This window comes from Bubalus kerabau, chromosome 4, assembly GCF_029407905.1.
Source record: "Bubalus kerabau isolate K-KA32 ecotype Philippines breed swamp buffalo chromosome 4, PCC_UOA_SB_1v2, whole genome shotgun sequence".
Classification (NCBI taxonomy): domain Eukaryota; kingdom Metazoa; phylum Chordata; class Mammalia; order Artiodactyla; family Bovidae; genus Bubalus; species Bubalus kerabau.
Window position 1 is genome coordinate 16,424,902 of NC_073627.1, and position 15,470 is coordinate 16,440,371.

At 49.2% G+C, this 15,470-nt stretch overlaps 1 protein-coding gene across 3 annotated transcripts in view; it reads right to left on the reverse strand.

Annotated features, from left to right (window-relative positions):
* Window positions 1-98: 98 nt before the first annotated feature.
* The window catches only part of TANC2 (tetratricopeptide repeat, ankyrin repeat and coiled-coil containing 2), a 372,903-nt gene continuing 357,531 nt past the window's right edge, over window positions 99-15,470 (reverse strand). For 2 of the 3 annotated variants that reach the window (XM_055575581.1, XM_055575580.1), the window contains 4 exons: window positions 14,232-14,323; window positions 12,190-12,336; window positions 9,494-9,594; window positions 99-7,909 (listed from right to left, as the gene is read on the reverse strand). In XM_055575581.1, the coding sequence (XP_055431556.1) occupies window positions 5,956-7,909; window positions 9,494-9,594; window positions 12,190-12,336; window positions 14,232-14,323 (2,294 nt within the window). In that variant the 3' untranslated portion in view covers window positions 99-5,955. Of the gene's footprint in view, window positions 7,910-9,493; window positions 9,595-12,189; window positions 12,337-14,231; window positions 14,324-15,144; window positions 15,175-15,470 lie in introns of all 3 variants that reach the window. The other variant, XM_055575578.1, reaches the window with a different exon arrangement.

Here is a 15,470-nt window from a genome sequence, read left to right on the forward strand (position 1 = left end):
AGGGAGGCATCCTTAGCATGGTGGGCCTCAGAGACAGTGGCCCGAGTCAGCTCCTGGAGAGGTACTGTAATGAAAGGAGAAAGCACCACAACACCATGTTTTTCCAAGTGTTACCCATTTATAAATAAGTACATTTGCTTTCATACATACAGTTCATTGTACAGATGGCGATCTGTATACATGGTCAGGAAATTGCATTCATTTAACTTTTCACATCTATCTCACACAGCTCACATGTACAGACAATAAAACTGCTCAAGCAAGGACAGCAAAGGAAAATGTCTTTCCTTATACACAGGGGGCTAGATGCCTCTGTTGGGTGTGGGACCTCCCCACTGCACGAGTTCACAACCGTGTGGTGTTCAATATATCAGGATAGAGAACAAACATGCATTGGATAATATACTGTACAGAGAAAGTCCTTTACATCTGAGTTATAGAAAACCTAAAGGAAAACTAAGTGCATTAAAGCTTTTTCCAGCAAGTGTCTTGAAAGGACAGCAAAGAGGAGGAAGAATCAAAATCATGTTAGTACAAATCACTCTTTAATTGTAGACTGTACAGGTCTGTACTAATTAAAATCATCTTGGATTTGGAGGAGACAGAACAGAGACAAAGATGCTATGCTGGATGGAAAGGAGGCCAAGCCTGAGAATGGCACCTGCCCTGAGCCTGACGAGGAACTGGCCCCACTCAGCAAGAATCAGCCAGAGGAAAAAAAAATAGAAATGAAAACACCTCCCCCCACCCCCCCACAAAAAAAAAATCAACCCGAACTGGAACAGGAAGTGTAACTTACAGGATTTCCAAAATAACCCGTGAAGGAAGCAGAGATCTGGAGCCAGCATTTCTAATTTTTTTCCAGTAAGTTGGTTCACAATAAGGCAGGTACATTCAAGTACTGAATTTTCCAGAAATAACTCTGTCTGGTCCTGGGGACGAAAGGGATTGAGTCGAGTTCCCCTAACCAGGTGTTCTGGTTAGTGATTAGGCAAAAGAAAAATCCAGCCAGCGAGTGCTACAACAATAAAGCAGCTAGGCTCCTTCCTTTCCACAGAGTAGGTGTAAAAAAAAACAAGAGGGATGTTGGTCTGCACCTGTGTGTGTCCAGCAAAAACCTGACAGGTCAGCTTAGCAGAGATATCACAGAGTCAGCAGGAAGAAATGAGATGGAACGGGTGAGGAAACATGAAAGTTAACACTTGATTTTTGGTGTCCAATTACATGTTCATTTGGTACTGACTTTCAAAGCTCTGGCTGTGGCCATCAGCTGGCCACAAGCATCTCAGGGTGGTTCAGCTGCTGCGAGGCACTGGACACCGAAATGCAGGTTCCCAACACTTCAGCCCTTGAGTGGTCTGTATTATAAAAGTTGATGAAGACCCAGTGAGTATTCAAGTACCTTTGCACAGTGGCTCCACCAGCCCCGTTGTGCTTGTGTCCAGGCCCCCAGCCAGCCACCTTGTCTTGGGAGCAGCCAGAGTGGAGTTCAAGGCATTGCATGGTGAAGGTTTCCATGACACGTCTTTGTAGGTAGCTCCTACCCCTAAGCCCTTTGTTCATTGTTGTTAGTCATGGTAGATGGTCAGTCTGGAATTCCTAGAGGAGGAAGAGAAAGCCATACCTCCCAGCGCGCACGCCACCACCACAGGCCTGGCGTGGGAGCAGCAGCAGCTGCCTCTGCGGGGTGGCTTTTCAAGAAGCAGGCAGCCCAGGGACAGACAGGCGAGGTGGGGGTGGGGAGGCTGGGATGGGGTTGGGCACACCCTGCCCCACGGGGGTGCCTGTTCCATTTTTGTGGCAAAGATTCAGTGAGCAACAGGTGTTATCCAAGGCAATTCTGCAGTAGAAAAATAACTTTGAATTCTTTGAATCGAACCATCCAACTGTGACACCTCTGGAGTTGTAAAAGTTGGAGGCCGAGAGGAACTGAGAGGGTGCTCATGGGGAAGGGAGGGGTCTTCTACATTCCCATCCACCCACCGGAGAGAGCAAGGGAGATCTGGTCAGCCTACCCCCAGTCTCTGCCTGGCTGAAGGTCCAAAGCAGGTAGTGTTCAAAGAGTGTATCCTGCCACAACTGGCACAGATGTGTGGAGACCCCTTTCCAGGCCTTTGTTCCCTCCTTCCTGGATCCTCTGAGCCTATGGGCCTGCCTGTCGGCCTGGCTGTGGCTCCCCGGAGATGCTGCCGTTCTTTGCTACCAGACAAGCCTGGTGCAGAGCCACAGTGACACCTAGTGGTGAAGTGTGGTGAAGCAAGGTGACATCCACAAAAAAACCCCACTGTGACTAAAATCTAAGGAAAATACTAATGGATATTAAATTAGATATGGATTCATTTTTCTATTGGGTACATCTCTGGGATATAAAAATACCAATATTTAGAGACAGGGGTTCATAAACTACTGTACAATATAAGGACCGAGAATACCTTTCTCTAAGCTGTTCTGTTTACAGTAACTTAGGAAAAGTGTTTAATAATCCAGGCTTAACTAAATTAGCAAACTCATATCTCTGGACAACAACCTTGGGTACTGTACATGATTCTAATTCGTGGAGTTTTCCTGAGCCTTCAAGTTAAACACGTCTAGAAAGAAGGGCACGTGGGAGGGGGACGGGAAGGGTTTGTGCTCTATTAACTTGGGACTTTTAATAGTGCACGTCTGCAACCCGGAGAAGACACAAGAGCAGATACAAAATGGTCTCCATTTTGTCCATGCCAAATTCTCATGTTACACAGGGTTTTCCCTTTACTTTGTAAATAAACATTAATTTTTGTTAATTGTGTGCCTTACTGATCCAGTAAATAAAGTAACCATGTCTCAGGAGTCCCTAAGAAAATTGCTGGAAAAGCACTTTAAAATCACTGCAAATATTTTTTGTCTTTAAAAAGTCTTAATCTTTTTGATGCTTATATACAAGTTATTTCTTGTGCTATAAATGTTGTGATCCACTGCTTGCTTGCTTGCTTTCCTTTTTTTAAATCCCTTTGAAAAACACACTAAAAGACAAGGGAGCTTTTGCCATTTTCTAATGAAGACATTACTCACACTTAAATATCCAGTTACTTATCAGAGTTACAAATTCAAACAATAAAGTGCACCCATTATAGACATGATGTGATGGAAACGCATTTAGTGCAAGAATTCTGGTGAGAGGAATTCTGGTGAGAGGAAGGTACTATTTGATGAGAAACCTGTAAGCTGAAGTTTGTCACTGTCTCCAGCTCAGGGTGACGTGAAGGGGGTGAGTGGAACTTACCAAGCTGATCTGAAAAACGCCCCCCCACCTGAAGCCAGACATGGATGCCAGCAAGTGAGGGGGCATCTCTAAGATACAGTACTAAGATCATCCCGTGGCAGTGAAGTAGCAAAACAGGGCACAGGCAGTCTGCTGACAAAGAAGAGCTTTGCCTCCTGCTCCAGTAAGGTCCAGCTGGCACTTTTTAGGCAAAAACAACCGGCACCCAGTAGTGGCATTCACGCCCTCTTACAATGGCCACAAAAGGACTGTATTTTGACTGTTGACAGCTTAGGCGTTTTGTCCAAAAAGGCATGGACCCTAAACCTGTTTGCCCTAGAAAATCCTAAGAGACATGCTTGGGAGAAGTGGCGTCGATGGCATATTTATAAAACTACAGAACCTGCTCACCCACTCAGGCAAGAGCAGGTGGTATGTGTGGTGCTGTGAATAAACAGGGGCACTTTTCTAATGGACACTGAGAAATTCTCAAGATGCGGCAGCAGCTCCTCAGTGAGAGGTGGTTAAGAAGGGTGAGATGCAAAGGGCCCAACAGGGCCGAGACCTGGACAGAAAATGCTGAGAGGCTGCTGGGCTCCTGGTCGTGGGCTGATGCCACAGCTGTGCATTTCATCATCTCGGTGAGAGAGAGACAGGAGAGAAGAGACACTGATGTCCGCTCTGGGCTAGCTGAGTGGGAGACAGTCCCTAAAAATCAGAGAGTGGACAGAGTCTGGGTCTTGGACCAGCCCTGCCGTTTACTTCCAGCACTGAGACACACACATCCTGGCCTGTTCCAGGCTTGCAGGGCGGAGGGGTGCATCTATTTGGCAGAATCTATGTTAGTACAGAAGTGTTTCTGATTTCAGCTTCACGGTCCCCATGACTTAACAATTCTTTCAGAGGACACTTAGTATTACAAACAGGTCTGGTCACATCTGGATTTCTGTTCAGGAAACTGCCCTTCCTGTAGCCCTTTACTAACAAGAGCAGAATGATTCCTGTAACAGAGAACAAATTCCCTTTTGTTTAGTTTTAGTTGTTTAGTTTGTTAATTTAAGAGCTGACAAACAGTTGCTACCGGGCCTGTGCTAAGGCTTTGGTTCCAGAGTTCTTGTTGCTGGCCTCAGTCACTCAAAAGGACTGGTTAGCAAATGACCACAAGACACAGGCGATGGGTGCAGGTTATGGGGTCAGAAGGCTTACTGTCCATCTCATGCTCTCCCACAGAGGGCTGAAAGGGGTCTTTCTTCACCCTGAAACACTTCACTGTATCTGGATTTTAAATATCACTCCTGAGATGTCCCTGGCATTCAAGTGGTTAAGACTCTGCACTTCCACTGCAAGGGGTGTGGGTTCGATCCCTGGTTAGGGAAGCAAGATGCCACGTGATGAGTGGCAAAAAAATAAAAACATCCACCCCCCGCCAAACACTCCTACTTAGAAAAAAAAAATAAACAATTCCTGTAATGACAGATAATGAAACCACGGTGGGTGGAGTTGTGACCACATCTACCACGGAATGCAATGGCCCTGGGCGCAAGCTCTGGGAATCAGTCTTACCATCCCCAGAGGACTCAATTTCCTTTTTAAGGAACCAATTCTTTACTAAACCATCTGGGTTAAAAAAAAAAAAAAAAAAAAAAAAAGAGGACCAGTAGAACAAAATCTGGCTCTAGGCAAAGATCCAACTGACAGGATTGCCACGCCAGTCAATCTCTGGGGAGAACATATATACTCTGCATGGAATACAACCCTCAGTGACACCTCAGGGGCTAACAAATAGATTTCTCCAAGACAAGAACTTTCTACAGCCTTTCACTGAGAATCCAGAACAGTTCTTTTTTCTCTCTCTCCCCATATACTTATTTATTCTCTCCCCCACTCATGGAAAATCAGTAGCGTTTAATGGTTAATTTGGCTAAAAACATAAAAAGAATAGCTCGCAGTGAAGTATTTTAAAAACATGTACGATTCCCATTCAATTTCCTCGGCTGACTGAAATATTAAAGGGCTGGTTGTTTCCTGAATGTTCCTACCATGCCTCTTGGGCAATCCATGGAGTGACATTTCAAATAACTGTATTGGTGTTTTCTTATGTCTTCTCTTTCTCCTCGATCCTTTACCCCCATAGGGACACCAGCAAAAATCTAAATGAACATTCTAGACTTGACAGCCGCAGGGACCTGGCAGTCCAGGGGGAGGAGACCACGGCACAAGAATGCTCTGGGGTGGGGAGGGCTGCTATTTGGATAACACTGGATAAGAATGCAAAGGCAGAGGGGCGTCGCACTCTTTCTACAAGTTCCTAGAAGAAAACGAACGCGAACATCTCATCTCATTTTCGTAAAAAAGGAAAAAGACATTTTACACAACAAGAACATCAGTGAAAGCGATTGTCTCGTGGAAAAAGCCGACCAGCGCATCTGATCTCCCTGGGTTGAAGCTCGCGGGCACAGCAATCTCCTCGCTGGCGTCTGAAGAGGGAGAGAGCGTGTGGCTGGGGCACGGACCAAAGAAACCCAAGTCCCGGCTCCCTGGAGGCCAGCTTCTCAGTCGGCTGCATGCAAAGGATTTTGGCACGTGGGCTGCCACCTCTGAACACCACGCAGAAACTACATGAGAAATTAAGCCAGAGAACTACCTCGGATGTGGGAAACCAAGCCTGAAGATGTGCAGTGAAAACATATGGGTCTCACTCCAACACACGTCTTTTAAACGTTAGACTCCACAAATGGTCTCTTTGGTTTGATAGGGGATGTCTGCCCTTGTCGAGAGTCCCGGGACAGCTGTCTGTACAGGTTGTCCTGGTAGGCCTGAGCCACAGGGAGGGTCCGCGCCACCTTCACGTCAGGGTAAGAGGAGGCCTGGCTGACTCTCTCCAGCAGGTCTCCGCGGGACCCGTTTGCCAGCATCCCGTGGGGGCTGTAGTAATCGTCCTCCAGCAAATGGCCATTCTGTGCATTGTTGGTCTTGTTATAAAAGGCGATGTTGCTGATGGACGATGGTGGGCTGAAGGACTCAGGCTGGGGCAGGCCGCCTGGAGACGTGGGGCTGAGAACGGTATCCACGGATGACACCGCCCAGGTCCGATTCTGCTGGTGAAGGTGGGGGTACTGTTGAGTCCGGGCTGTTTTATCTATGATCCCCATGAATGGTGTGGTCCTGGATCGGGTGGGCTCACTAGGGTAACCTCCCTGCGTGGGAGACACTGGCGACAGCTCGTCACATGACCTATCGTACGCCGGTTTCAGCGGAATCTCCATCTGCTGGATGGAGGAGGATGGCCGGAAGGTAGGTGTTAGGTTGGAGGCAGATGAGATACTATTGCTAGATGGAGAGAAACGCAGGCCTACGCTCTGGGAGTGCAGCAGTGGCCTGGGAGTCGGTGGGTGGGGTTTGATTTCACTGGGGTTGACACTAATAGGTCTTCTGATTAAATGCGACACGTCGGGGGAGCCTAGCTGGCTGGAGGAGCGCTCCAGGTCCAGCTTTGAGTGGCACACTGGGTAATAGGATGCAGACTGGCTGCGCCCAATCTGGGGCGTCTGGCTGTATCTCATGCCGCCCCGGTACGCTGACGAAGGTCGCTGGGGAAGGTCTTCCTTGGCCAACCCTCCATGCTGGCAGATGGCACCTGCACTCAGGCTGGCCTGGACGTGCTGCACAGGTCTCCCGTCCCCTACGATCCCCCCAATTGACCCCTGATAAACCAGCCTGCTCTGACTCACTCCTATGTCTCCTTGGGAAGACTGGTATTTACTGGCCATTGAATGGGCCACTTGGCCATAGGCCCCCGTGGAGAGGACGGTGCTTGAATGCACGGCCGAGCTGGGCTGGTTGCTCCTCACAATCTGGGCTTTGGCCGGCTGGAGCCGGAGCCCAGGCTGGGGCACGGCCACGGGAAGCTGGGGCATCTGGTAGGGCCGCTGGGCCATCTTGGACAGCGGAGATTTCGGTCTGCCAGGAAGCTGACTCACATTTGTTTCTTGCTGATAGCGCACAGGGGAGCCTGACTGGGAACGGTAGACACTCATGCTTTCCGCTGGAGGGCTGGCCCGGTACTGGGGGCCTCTGCGGAGAGGGGAAGGGGGCGGGCTTGGGTATTCCTTGCCTGGCCCTCCCATAGGAGGGGGGCTGAAGCGGTAGGAGCCCCCCTGATGAGCCGGGGAAGTGTGCGGGGGACTAGGCCGATAGTGTGAGTTCTGGTGAGTTGGAGAGAGCACGGGTGAGCTGGACTGATAGCTCTGTCTGGTGGGAGAGCCTACGGAACTGCTGGACCGGAAGTCAAAAACCTGATGCGAGCCGAGGGGCGAGCCGGAGATGTAGGCTGAGTCCCGGGGGGCCGGGGAGGAGGGTGGGCTCTGGATGATGGGGAGCCCCTGGCTGGGCCGAGCCTCCGTTTGGAGGCCGATGGACACATTCTCCACGTCCTGTTCCAAGAACTCCTCCTCGAGTATGTCCTGTACGGAGTAGATGTCTTCGTGCTGGGGTTCAGGCTCTGCTTCCTCTGGGAGCTGCTGCTGCGGAGGCTGCTGTTGCACCGGCGGCTGCTGCTGCATCTGTCGACACTCCTCCTCCACCCGCAGCAGAAGCCGCTGGATCTCACGGTTGTTTGGACACAGCTTGATGGCCTCGTTCAGGTCCTCTAAGGCTGCTGCAAACTGTCTGCTTGACGAAACGTAAACACAGGAATGGAGTTATTCTGAATCACAGGAGTCACCAGGAGCTGAGGGCCTGGTCACGGTCTCAGACAACTGTTAGCGCCTGAGTGGGGTGGGGTGCAGGTGGGGGGCGTCCGGGGGCTTTGGTTGCATCTGATTTGTAAGGAAAGAAATAGGTAGGCTGTCATTCCGGAAGAGCCCAGAATGATTCCCTAGCTCCTTCAGCCTCCATCTTCCTTCTGGCCTCTCTGGGATCAGTGGAGAAACGTCCCCATTTGGTTCAGTCCAGCTAGGCCCTTCAGGAAGTGTCTCTTAGTGCTCAAATGCACACCAGGTAGTCTGAGGGTTGGGTGGGGTTGTCATTTACAGGGTCACTGTCAATTAGCTTAGGAACAAATCAGTAACTACGATATTAAAGAATCTTGCTGATCCAGCAGAATTTTTTCTTTACATTTTGGCCCCAATTTTCAGGCCTGTTCCATCCCAGGCAAGAACCCTGTCCTCTTCTGCCCTGTCTACCTCTTGCCCCGCTGCGCTGTGGCTCCTCCACTTGGCTACGGCAGAGCTGGGCAGGTATCAGGTTTGCTGACTAGGAAACTCAGACTATCGTTTACAAACAAGGACACAAACTGTCGGAGATATTCCCCTCCGCTCTGTCAACCTTGCCCAGAAAAGAGGCAGTTGGCCTTGTGAGGAAGGAACCATCCCAGGGGAAAGAGAATCTGATCGTTCAGCTTCTGTGAGGCCTCTGTTGCCCCACCTAGCCAAGACTAAGATCACGGCCACTGTCATCTCTAGACTTAACCTGGGTCTGATTTTCAGGACAACAGCTCCCTGGTCATGGATGTGAACCTGAAGCAGTTCTTCGACAGGCAGAGCTGGGGAGAAGGGCAGGGCGCTGGCCAGGTGGCATCAAGGACAGGGATCAATGATCTATAAAGATCACTGATGGCAGTTTCTAGATCTTTCTGGAGCCTTTCCTGCCCCCTGGGCGTGAGGGATGGGGTTTCTCTGGGGCCCTCGCAGTCCTGGCCCAGGTCCTTCTGTGTTCCATGCATTTATGGTGTGGTGCTGGGAGGGGCGGGTAGATACGAAGGAGGTCTGATGCCGTCAGACTGGAGGGGAGTCCCAGAAGGAAGACTAAGTGATCCGGGGACCCCCCGAATGCCTCTAAGCAAAGAAAGAGGAGTCTGTGATACGTGACCCGTCCTACTTTTCCCTCTAGAAGGGTTAGGAGGATATTCTGCTCTCTCTCAAGAGACCGGTGTCTCTTTGTGCTGTCTGTTCTGGGGGTTAAAAGAGCGACTGAGAGATGGCAGAAGCCTCTTGGAAGAAGGTGCCAGTCTCCAACAGTGAAAAGGCATTTTTCTCCCACAGTACGGTGCTCTAGCTCGCCACAGCCCCAAAGGTGTGCCAGCTGAAGAGGCGCTCTGTGCTTGGGGTGGGTGGGGGCCATCCCCAAAGCTTGGCCCCGAGAGTCCTCGGGGACACACACAGTGGGTACAGATGCCCCAGGGTGGCCAATGTCACCATGGCCAAATTTCCAGAAAGAGACCTCTTGCTCCTCACCCTCTCTCTCTCTCCTCACCTGCTGCTGCGTTTGGCCCTTGCTCTCGCATAGTAAGCTTCATAAGATTTCGGTTTCAGCTCCAGGGCCTTAGTAGCAAATTCCTCCGCCATTCCAAAATCCTGTCATTACAATAGGTGTGCAAATGAGTCATTGAAGAGATATGAGAAATAGACAGCTTGGGAATAAAACAGATTACAGGTACATTTCTTTGACATTTATGGATGGGGCACCTGGGATTCTCGACATGCCTGGCGTGGCTCTAGCCACATGGGCCAAATGCAAGTTCCTTCGGCCTTTTGCCCTGTGTGGTCCTGCAATGGCTCCTGGGAATTTATCTGCCCTAAAGGACAAAAGTGTTTTTCGTCTTCCCTCTTTCTGCCTTTGGAACAACGTTATTTCTGTCCCAGAAGCCAAATGTCAACCCACTGAAGCTCCTGAATTTGGAAACCTGAACTCTTGTTGCACACCTGTGTATGAGGCAAACACCCACACTGGCATCTCGTGTGGACCCTCATTGTACCCCCCCTCTTCCTGCCTCCCCCACTATTCCTTGACTTTTAAGGGGCAAGAAAAATCCAGGAAGATGGGGCTATGTGAAAAAGAACTGACTGGCTAAGGGGAGTGGACGGAGGAGGGGTGTCAGGCAGGCTTGGGTTCAATTCTCAGCTCTGCTCTGTAAGCCCACAGAGCCCGCCCTGTGTTTTCTCATCCGCACCGACCTCCCAGGTAGGACTAAGAGCAACGAAGCATCTGAAAGTCCCCCACACAGGAGATGCTCAAGGAACGGCAGTTTCCCTTCTGTTTCACAGAGGCTTCTGGGGCCTGCTCCTTCTCTTAACTCGTTCCTTGCTTAGGAAACATTTAAAGTTTAAAAAACAATTCTGAAACAAGAGAGAAGCCGGGCTGTGACTGGGGTGTCTGCTGTCACCTCATCTCTTGGTCACTGAGGTTCCCTGGAGGAACACGGTTTCATTGGTCTTAAGAAGCCCGGGGAACAGGAACCATGGCAACAAAGCCATCATTTTCAAGACACCCTTACACACTAAAGGGGAAGGTTTTCTCCTCTTTAATATCAAAGCCATAGGACAGCACAGGAGCCTCTGGTTAAGCTTGTGATTCCTAAAGCAGAGCAAAGGCCCTGTGGTGGAGGTAAAATGAAAAAAAAAGTTAACAGGCAACTTTCTACCAAAGTTGACAGATCTCAGGTGGCCCTGGCATGCAATCTGATGTGGTGCCTAAGAGGAAATCTCCTATCTTATAGCATCGGCTTCCAGCTCTACTATTTTCAACCTAACCTGTTAATTTTTTTCTTTTGCGATGATCATTATTTCTGGGATGATTAGAACTTTTTCAAGAAGCAGAGTATCTGTGAGGCATAAAGTGGCCAGTAGGTCAGTGGCAGCTTCGGAGCTTCATCTCACGCTCACTAGCTGGAGCTGTAGGAGACCCTCGGGGCTCTGCCTCCTGTTTCATGTCAGAACCTCACCGCTTCCCCCGAGAACCTCCACCATGTCCCCATATTCCTAAGCACCTAGAGAAGCTCTGCCTCTTAGGGCATCACTGTGCTCTTGGAGACACCCAAGTCTGCTTATTTATCAGGGCTCTTTTCACTGCTAGCTTTTAGATGGATGATCAAAAAGTCATTTTTCTGGAGCTGACAGCAGATCTCTTGCCACAGAGGCTATAAGGTCACTGCTGGACACCTGAGTTCTTTATTCTGTTGTTCAAACGTTCCTGTTTGGCTAGGATTATTTTTGTCTCCTGAGGAACCTGAGACCTCAGGCTGGTGGATGTCAGAGGTTCCTGATACAAGCCTGGCTATTCCTAGGATCTGAGAGAGGGTTCTTGGCTCAGCAGTGTCTGCATATCAAGAGGGCAGTGGCTGAGGGCATCACAGGCTGTATCTAGGCAGGCAAGAAGAACCAAGGGCTATTTAGGAGATAATAAGGGACCAGGAGGGGTTTCCCTGGTGGACCTGCCAATTCAGGAGACGCGGATTTGACCCCTGGCTCAGGACGATCCTCTGGAGAAGGAAATGGTAACCCACTCCAGTATTCTCACCTGAGGAAATCCCATGGACAGAAGAGCCTGGTGGGCTGAAGTCCATGGGGTTGCAAAAGAGTTGGACATGACTTAGGGACTAAACTAATGAACCAAAGGACCAGGAGGAGTTCTGAGACTCCTTCTGTGACAAGAAGGGACCTGGCATGTTAGAATAAAAGGATGAGGAAAGAAGTGAAAGTTTAAGATTAGCCTTAGACATTAAACCTTGAAGTCCGTGGTCCTGTGCCTTCTTTTCAGCCCTTCCTTAAATGATGAGGGGGTCTCCCAGGAAGGAAGGGAATGACTACAATTGTATCTAATTGAAGCTGGGAGTTCCAGGGTCCACTGCGCTCACCTTTTCCCAAAGACCAGAAACCTGACTTGGGGGGCAGGGCAGGATGGTGATGAGTATTCCAATTACTTTCAGTGGGAATCAGGAAAATTCAGAAAGCTACAAAGCGCCCACAGAATTCATTTTTTACAGTTTGAGATACAGATTGTAATACTTAAGTCTTGATTTCTTTCAAATCGCAAATGTCAGTGCTCTGTGAAGGACAACCAAGTTCCAGATGGGGGCAGACAAGGATTTGGGGGCCTGCTAAAAGCCAGGGCGTGACATGGATCATCAACTTTCAGGGCTGTGGAAAGGAGCTGGGATGAGAAGCACTTACGTTCATTTTCCTGCGACATCGAGAGAGGTTGAGGAGGAGAGACACCTTCAGCTCCCGGAAGGTTTTCAAGTCCTCACCAAACCCTTCTCTAGGGAACTTCTTCAGGGCATACTGGTAGCGCTGGGCGGCTTCCTTTACTTTACCTTTCTAGTGGGAGCACAAGACGGCAAAACACAGTGTTGGTCTGCTGAGCAGCTGAGGAGGTCTGCTCCCGTTCCCGTCCTTTCTCCGCGGTTACCACTCAGGGTTAGCCCTCCCCAGCTACACCCCGTGGCGCAAGGACAAGGTCCCATCTTTTCCACTGGGAGCTCGCCTGGCAGGCAAGGCGTGGTGAGGGATTCCCAAGACACAAGCCAGAGACACAAAGCCTTGGCAAATCAAAGACCTGGGGCCCCGGCTTCCCAACTGGATTCCCGAACGACTGACCGTATTCATTCCAAAGGAGCCTGTTCTTGGCCCAATCTCCCCGGGACACAGCATTCCCTAGTCCTGATCGCTCCAAGTTTATCACTATTTCTTGACCTTTGGCCTATCTGGAAAACTCTTTTTGTTCCACCTTGCCAGTCCTCTAGAAAAGGCCATGCTGTTCCTCACAGAGGATGTGGGAGCTAAATGAGTCTATCTGTTGCTTCCCTAATACTACTGATACAACAGTCTCAGTGAGTCTTTCTCTGTTTTTGGAAGAGGCATGGGGTGCAGTGGTGGTAGAGACGTGAAACTGAGAATCTGTGATTCCACCTGACTAGGTAGGAGGCATTTTCCAAGTAAATCTATGAGTCACTGAGGGACCTAGGTCACAGGGCCCTTGAACTTTTCTTACATTTTTCTTCTGAAAATCTGTAAGCGGAGCTCAGAATGGTGCGGGAGGCATCTCCCATTCTGTTAGCTCATCTTTTTATTCCTTCCATTCCTTCTGTGTAGTTGTAACTCCAGCCAGAGATCCTGAGCTTGTATTTTCTCTTTCACTGAGGACAGACTTGGAGTCTTCCAAGGCAGAATTTTGGGTGGGAACAGGAGTAGCTCTGGCTGTTCTCATTAGGAGGCAGGACGCCTTGTCTCAGGATGCCAGAAGTTATATCATAAAGAGGGCTTAGGTTCTTGACAGCACCGCCATTCTCAAGTCCATCAGCACGACGCCTAGAGAGGCCCTTCTGTGAAGCTGTGTAAAATTAGGACTGGGCCAGAGCTCGTTTCCCAGAAGCCTAAGGGACCTAGATTATCAAGCTTTCACACAATGGTCCTCAGGAAATACAACTCTACTCACAGGAGCTCTGTACTCCTTACATAAAGCGGAAATAATGCGTGTCACAGTCATTTCCTCATCTCTGGGCCTGGGCATGTCTCAGTGACACCCGCCGCCAAAAGCTGGGCTGGATTTGTATTTACCTTCAGGAGGAGAAGGTTCAGCTAGTCCTCATACAATGAGATGGCTCTGACATGGAAAGTTCTTAACGGCCTTCCTACAGCCCCTGGGAGTTTGTGTGTGTTAGGGTATGGAGCCTTCAGCCCGAACCGTGAATACAAGACTCCATATCTTTTTTTGTTGTCATTCAGCTAATGATTTCAAGTAAATCTATAACTGCTCTTTGTCTCGGTTTCCTTCTCTTACTCAGGGATGCCAATAAGCTATTATTACTACAGACTTTTAAATCTACACATATAGTAAACATAAATGCTAACATCAATGCCTCTTGCCTGCAGACTGGGAATACCTGCAGTACCTATTTTTCTTCTCCTTGTCCCATGGTTTCCAGGCTCCGATAAACAGATTCCATGTAGAATCTATGGCACCACCTATCAATGACCAGGTAAAAACCAGGTCTTTAGGTTGATCAGCTGTGGACACATGTAGGCCCACGTTGAGAAAGCAAAAATCTGGGATCCTCAGCTTATGAGCCCTCCACTGAGGGATGGCACTCTCCTGATGACTCTAGAACCAAGGAGGAGAACTGACACCAATGTCATTCTACCAAGACTCTGGTGAAGTCTACGTGCAGGGCAGAGTCAGCAGCCATCGGGAGAAACCTCCTTCTTCCCCTCACCTTATAAAACATGTCCCCCTCTTCCATCAGCTTGCTCAGCAGGATGATCATGATGTCTGGTTTGGAGGTGGCCATCGCCCATGTGGCTGGACCTGTAGTGTACAGGATGCATGATGGGTAAAAAACTCATACAATGTAAGGGTGGTAGGAAGCTAGGTGAAAAAAACACCCTGGGGGGGATTTCTGCTGAGAGAACAACTTGCTCCACAACACTGGCCTCGTCTTTTAGAACTGGGAGTGTCTCAGCGCCTCCCACTGCCAACAAGCCGCGTTGGATTTGTATTCACCTTAAAATAAGAATCTCTGAACGGTCAGAGTCTGCACCATCGGAGGGCAGCAGAGCCTGCATGTTGTATTCAGGCAGGCGATGCTTAGTCTGGCGTTACTTTAAATAAGGAACTTGGGAGAAAAGGGTTTACGTTAAATGTCACTGTAAGATTTTAAAAAATCCAAAAAGGGTAATTTATTTCAGAATCTGGGACTCAAAACCCCTAGCTGTTCAGTCTCTTTAATTTTTAAGCATGTACTTTGCAGAAGGGAAACCATGAACATTTCTAAAGGCTCCCTTAATTTGTAAGCACCGAATAGGACCCCTAGGATTCACACTGAACTGTTCCAGTGTGAAACAAGCCATCGTGACAGAGGACCACTCTACCCACAAAGAGAAGGAAAAAAGGTTAACTCGATTAGTTTACAGATGCCTGAACTATTTACCAACTAAGCTTTTCTGGGTTAGTTATCAAAAGTTCAAGTTATTCTCTACAACAGTCATTTAAAAAAAATATCTTCTTTTAAGGTGAAGTAAATTAAAAGATTAGAGGTGTTGGGGACTCATGCAGGCTAAATCAAAGAGGAGAAGGCAAAGCTGACCAAGCCATCAGACCACGCCTGATGCTGACAGCGGTGAATATACCTCGTGGGCGACTCGGTAACGTCTGACAACCTTCAAAAAAAGGAGAAAACAAAAAGTTGTAGGAGAGGAAAAAAAAATGGATGAAGGTGAAAAAAAAAAAAAAAAAAGAAGGAAAAAGCAGCAGTGAGAGGCAGGCAGCAAAAAAGCCAGCACATCAGCCAACCCTCGTCTACGGGTCCGTGGGAGGGGCAGCGGAGGGGCAGCAGCCGCAGGGACCCGAGGGTCCGAAGCACATACAGAGCAGGGCAAAGCGAAGGCTCGCGGCATCACAGGGATCCAGGATGCTCACAGGGCGGGGCTGCTGCCGAGGCAACAGCGCTGAGATG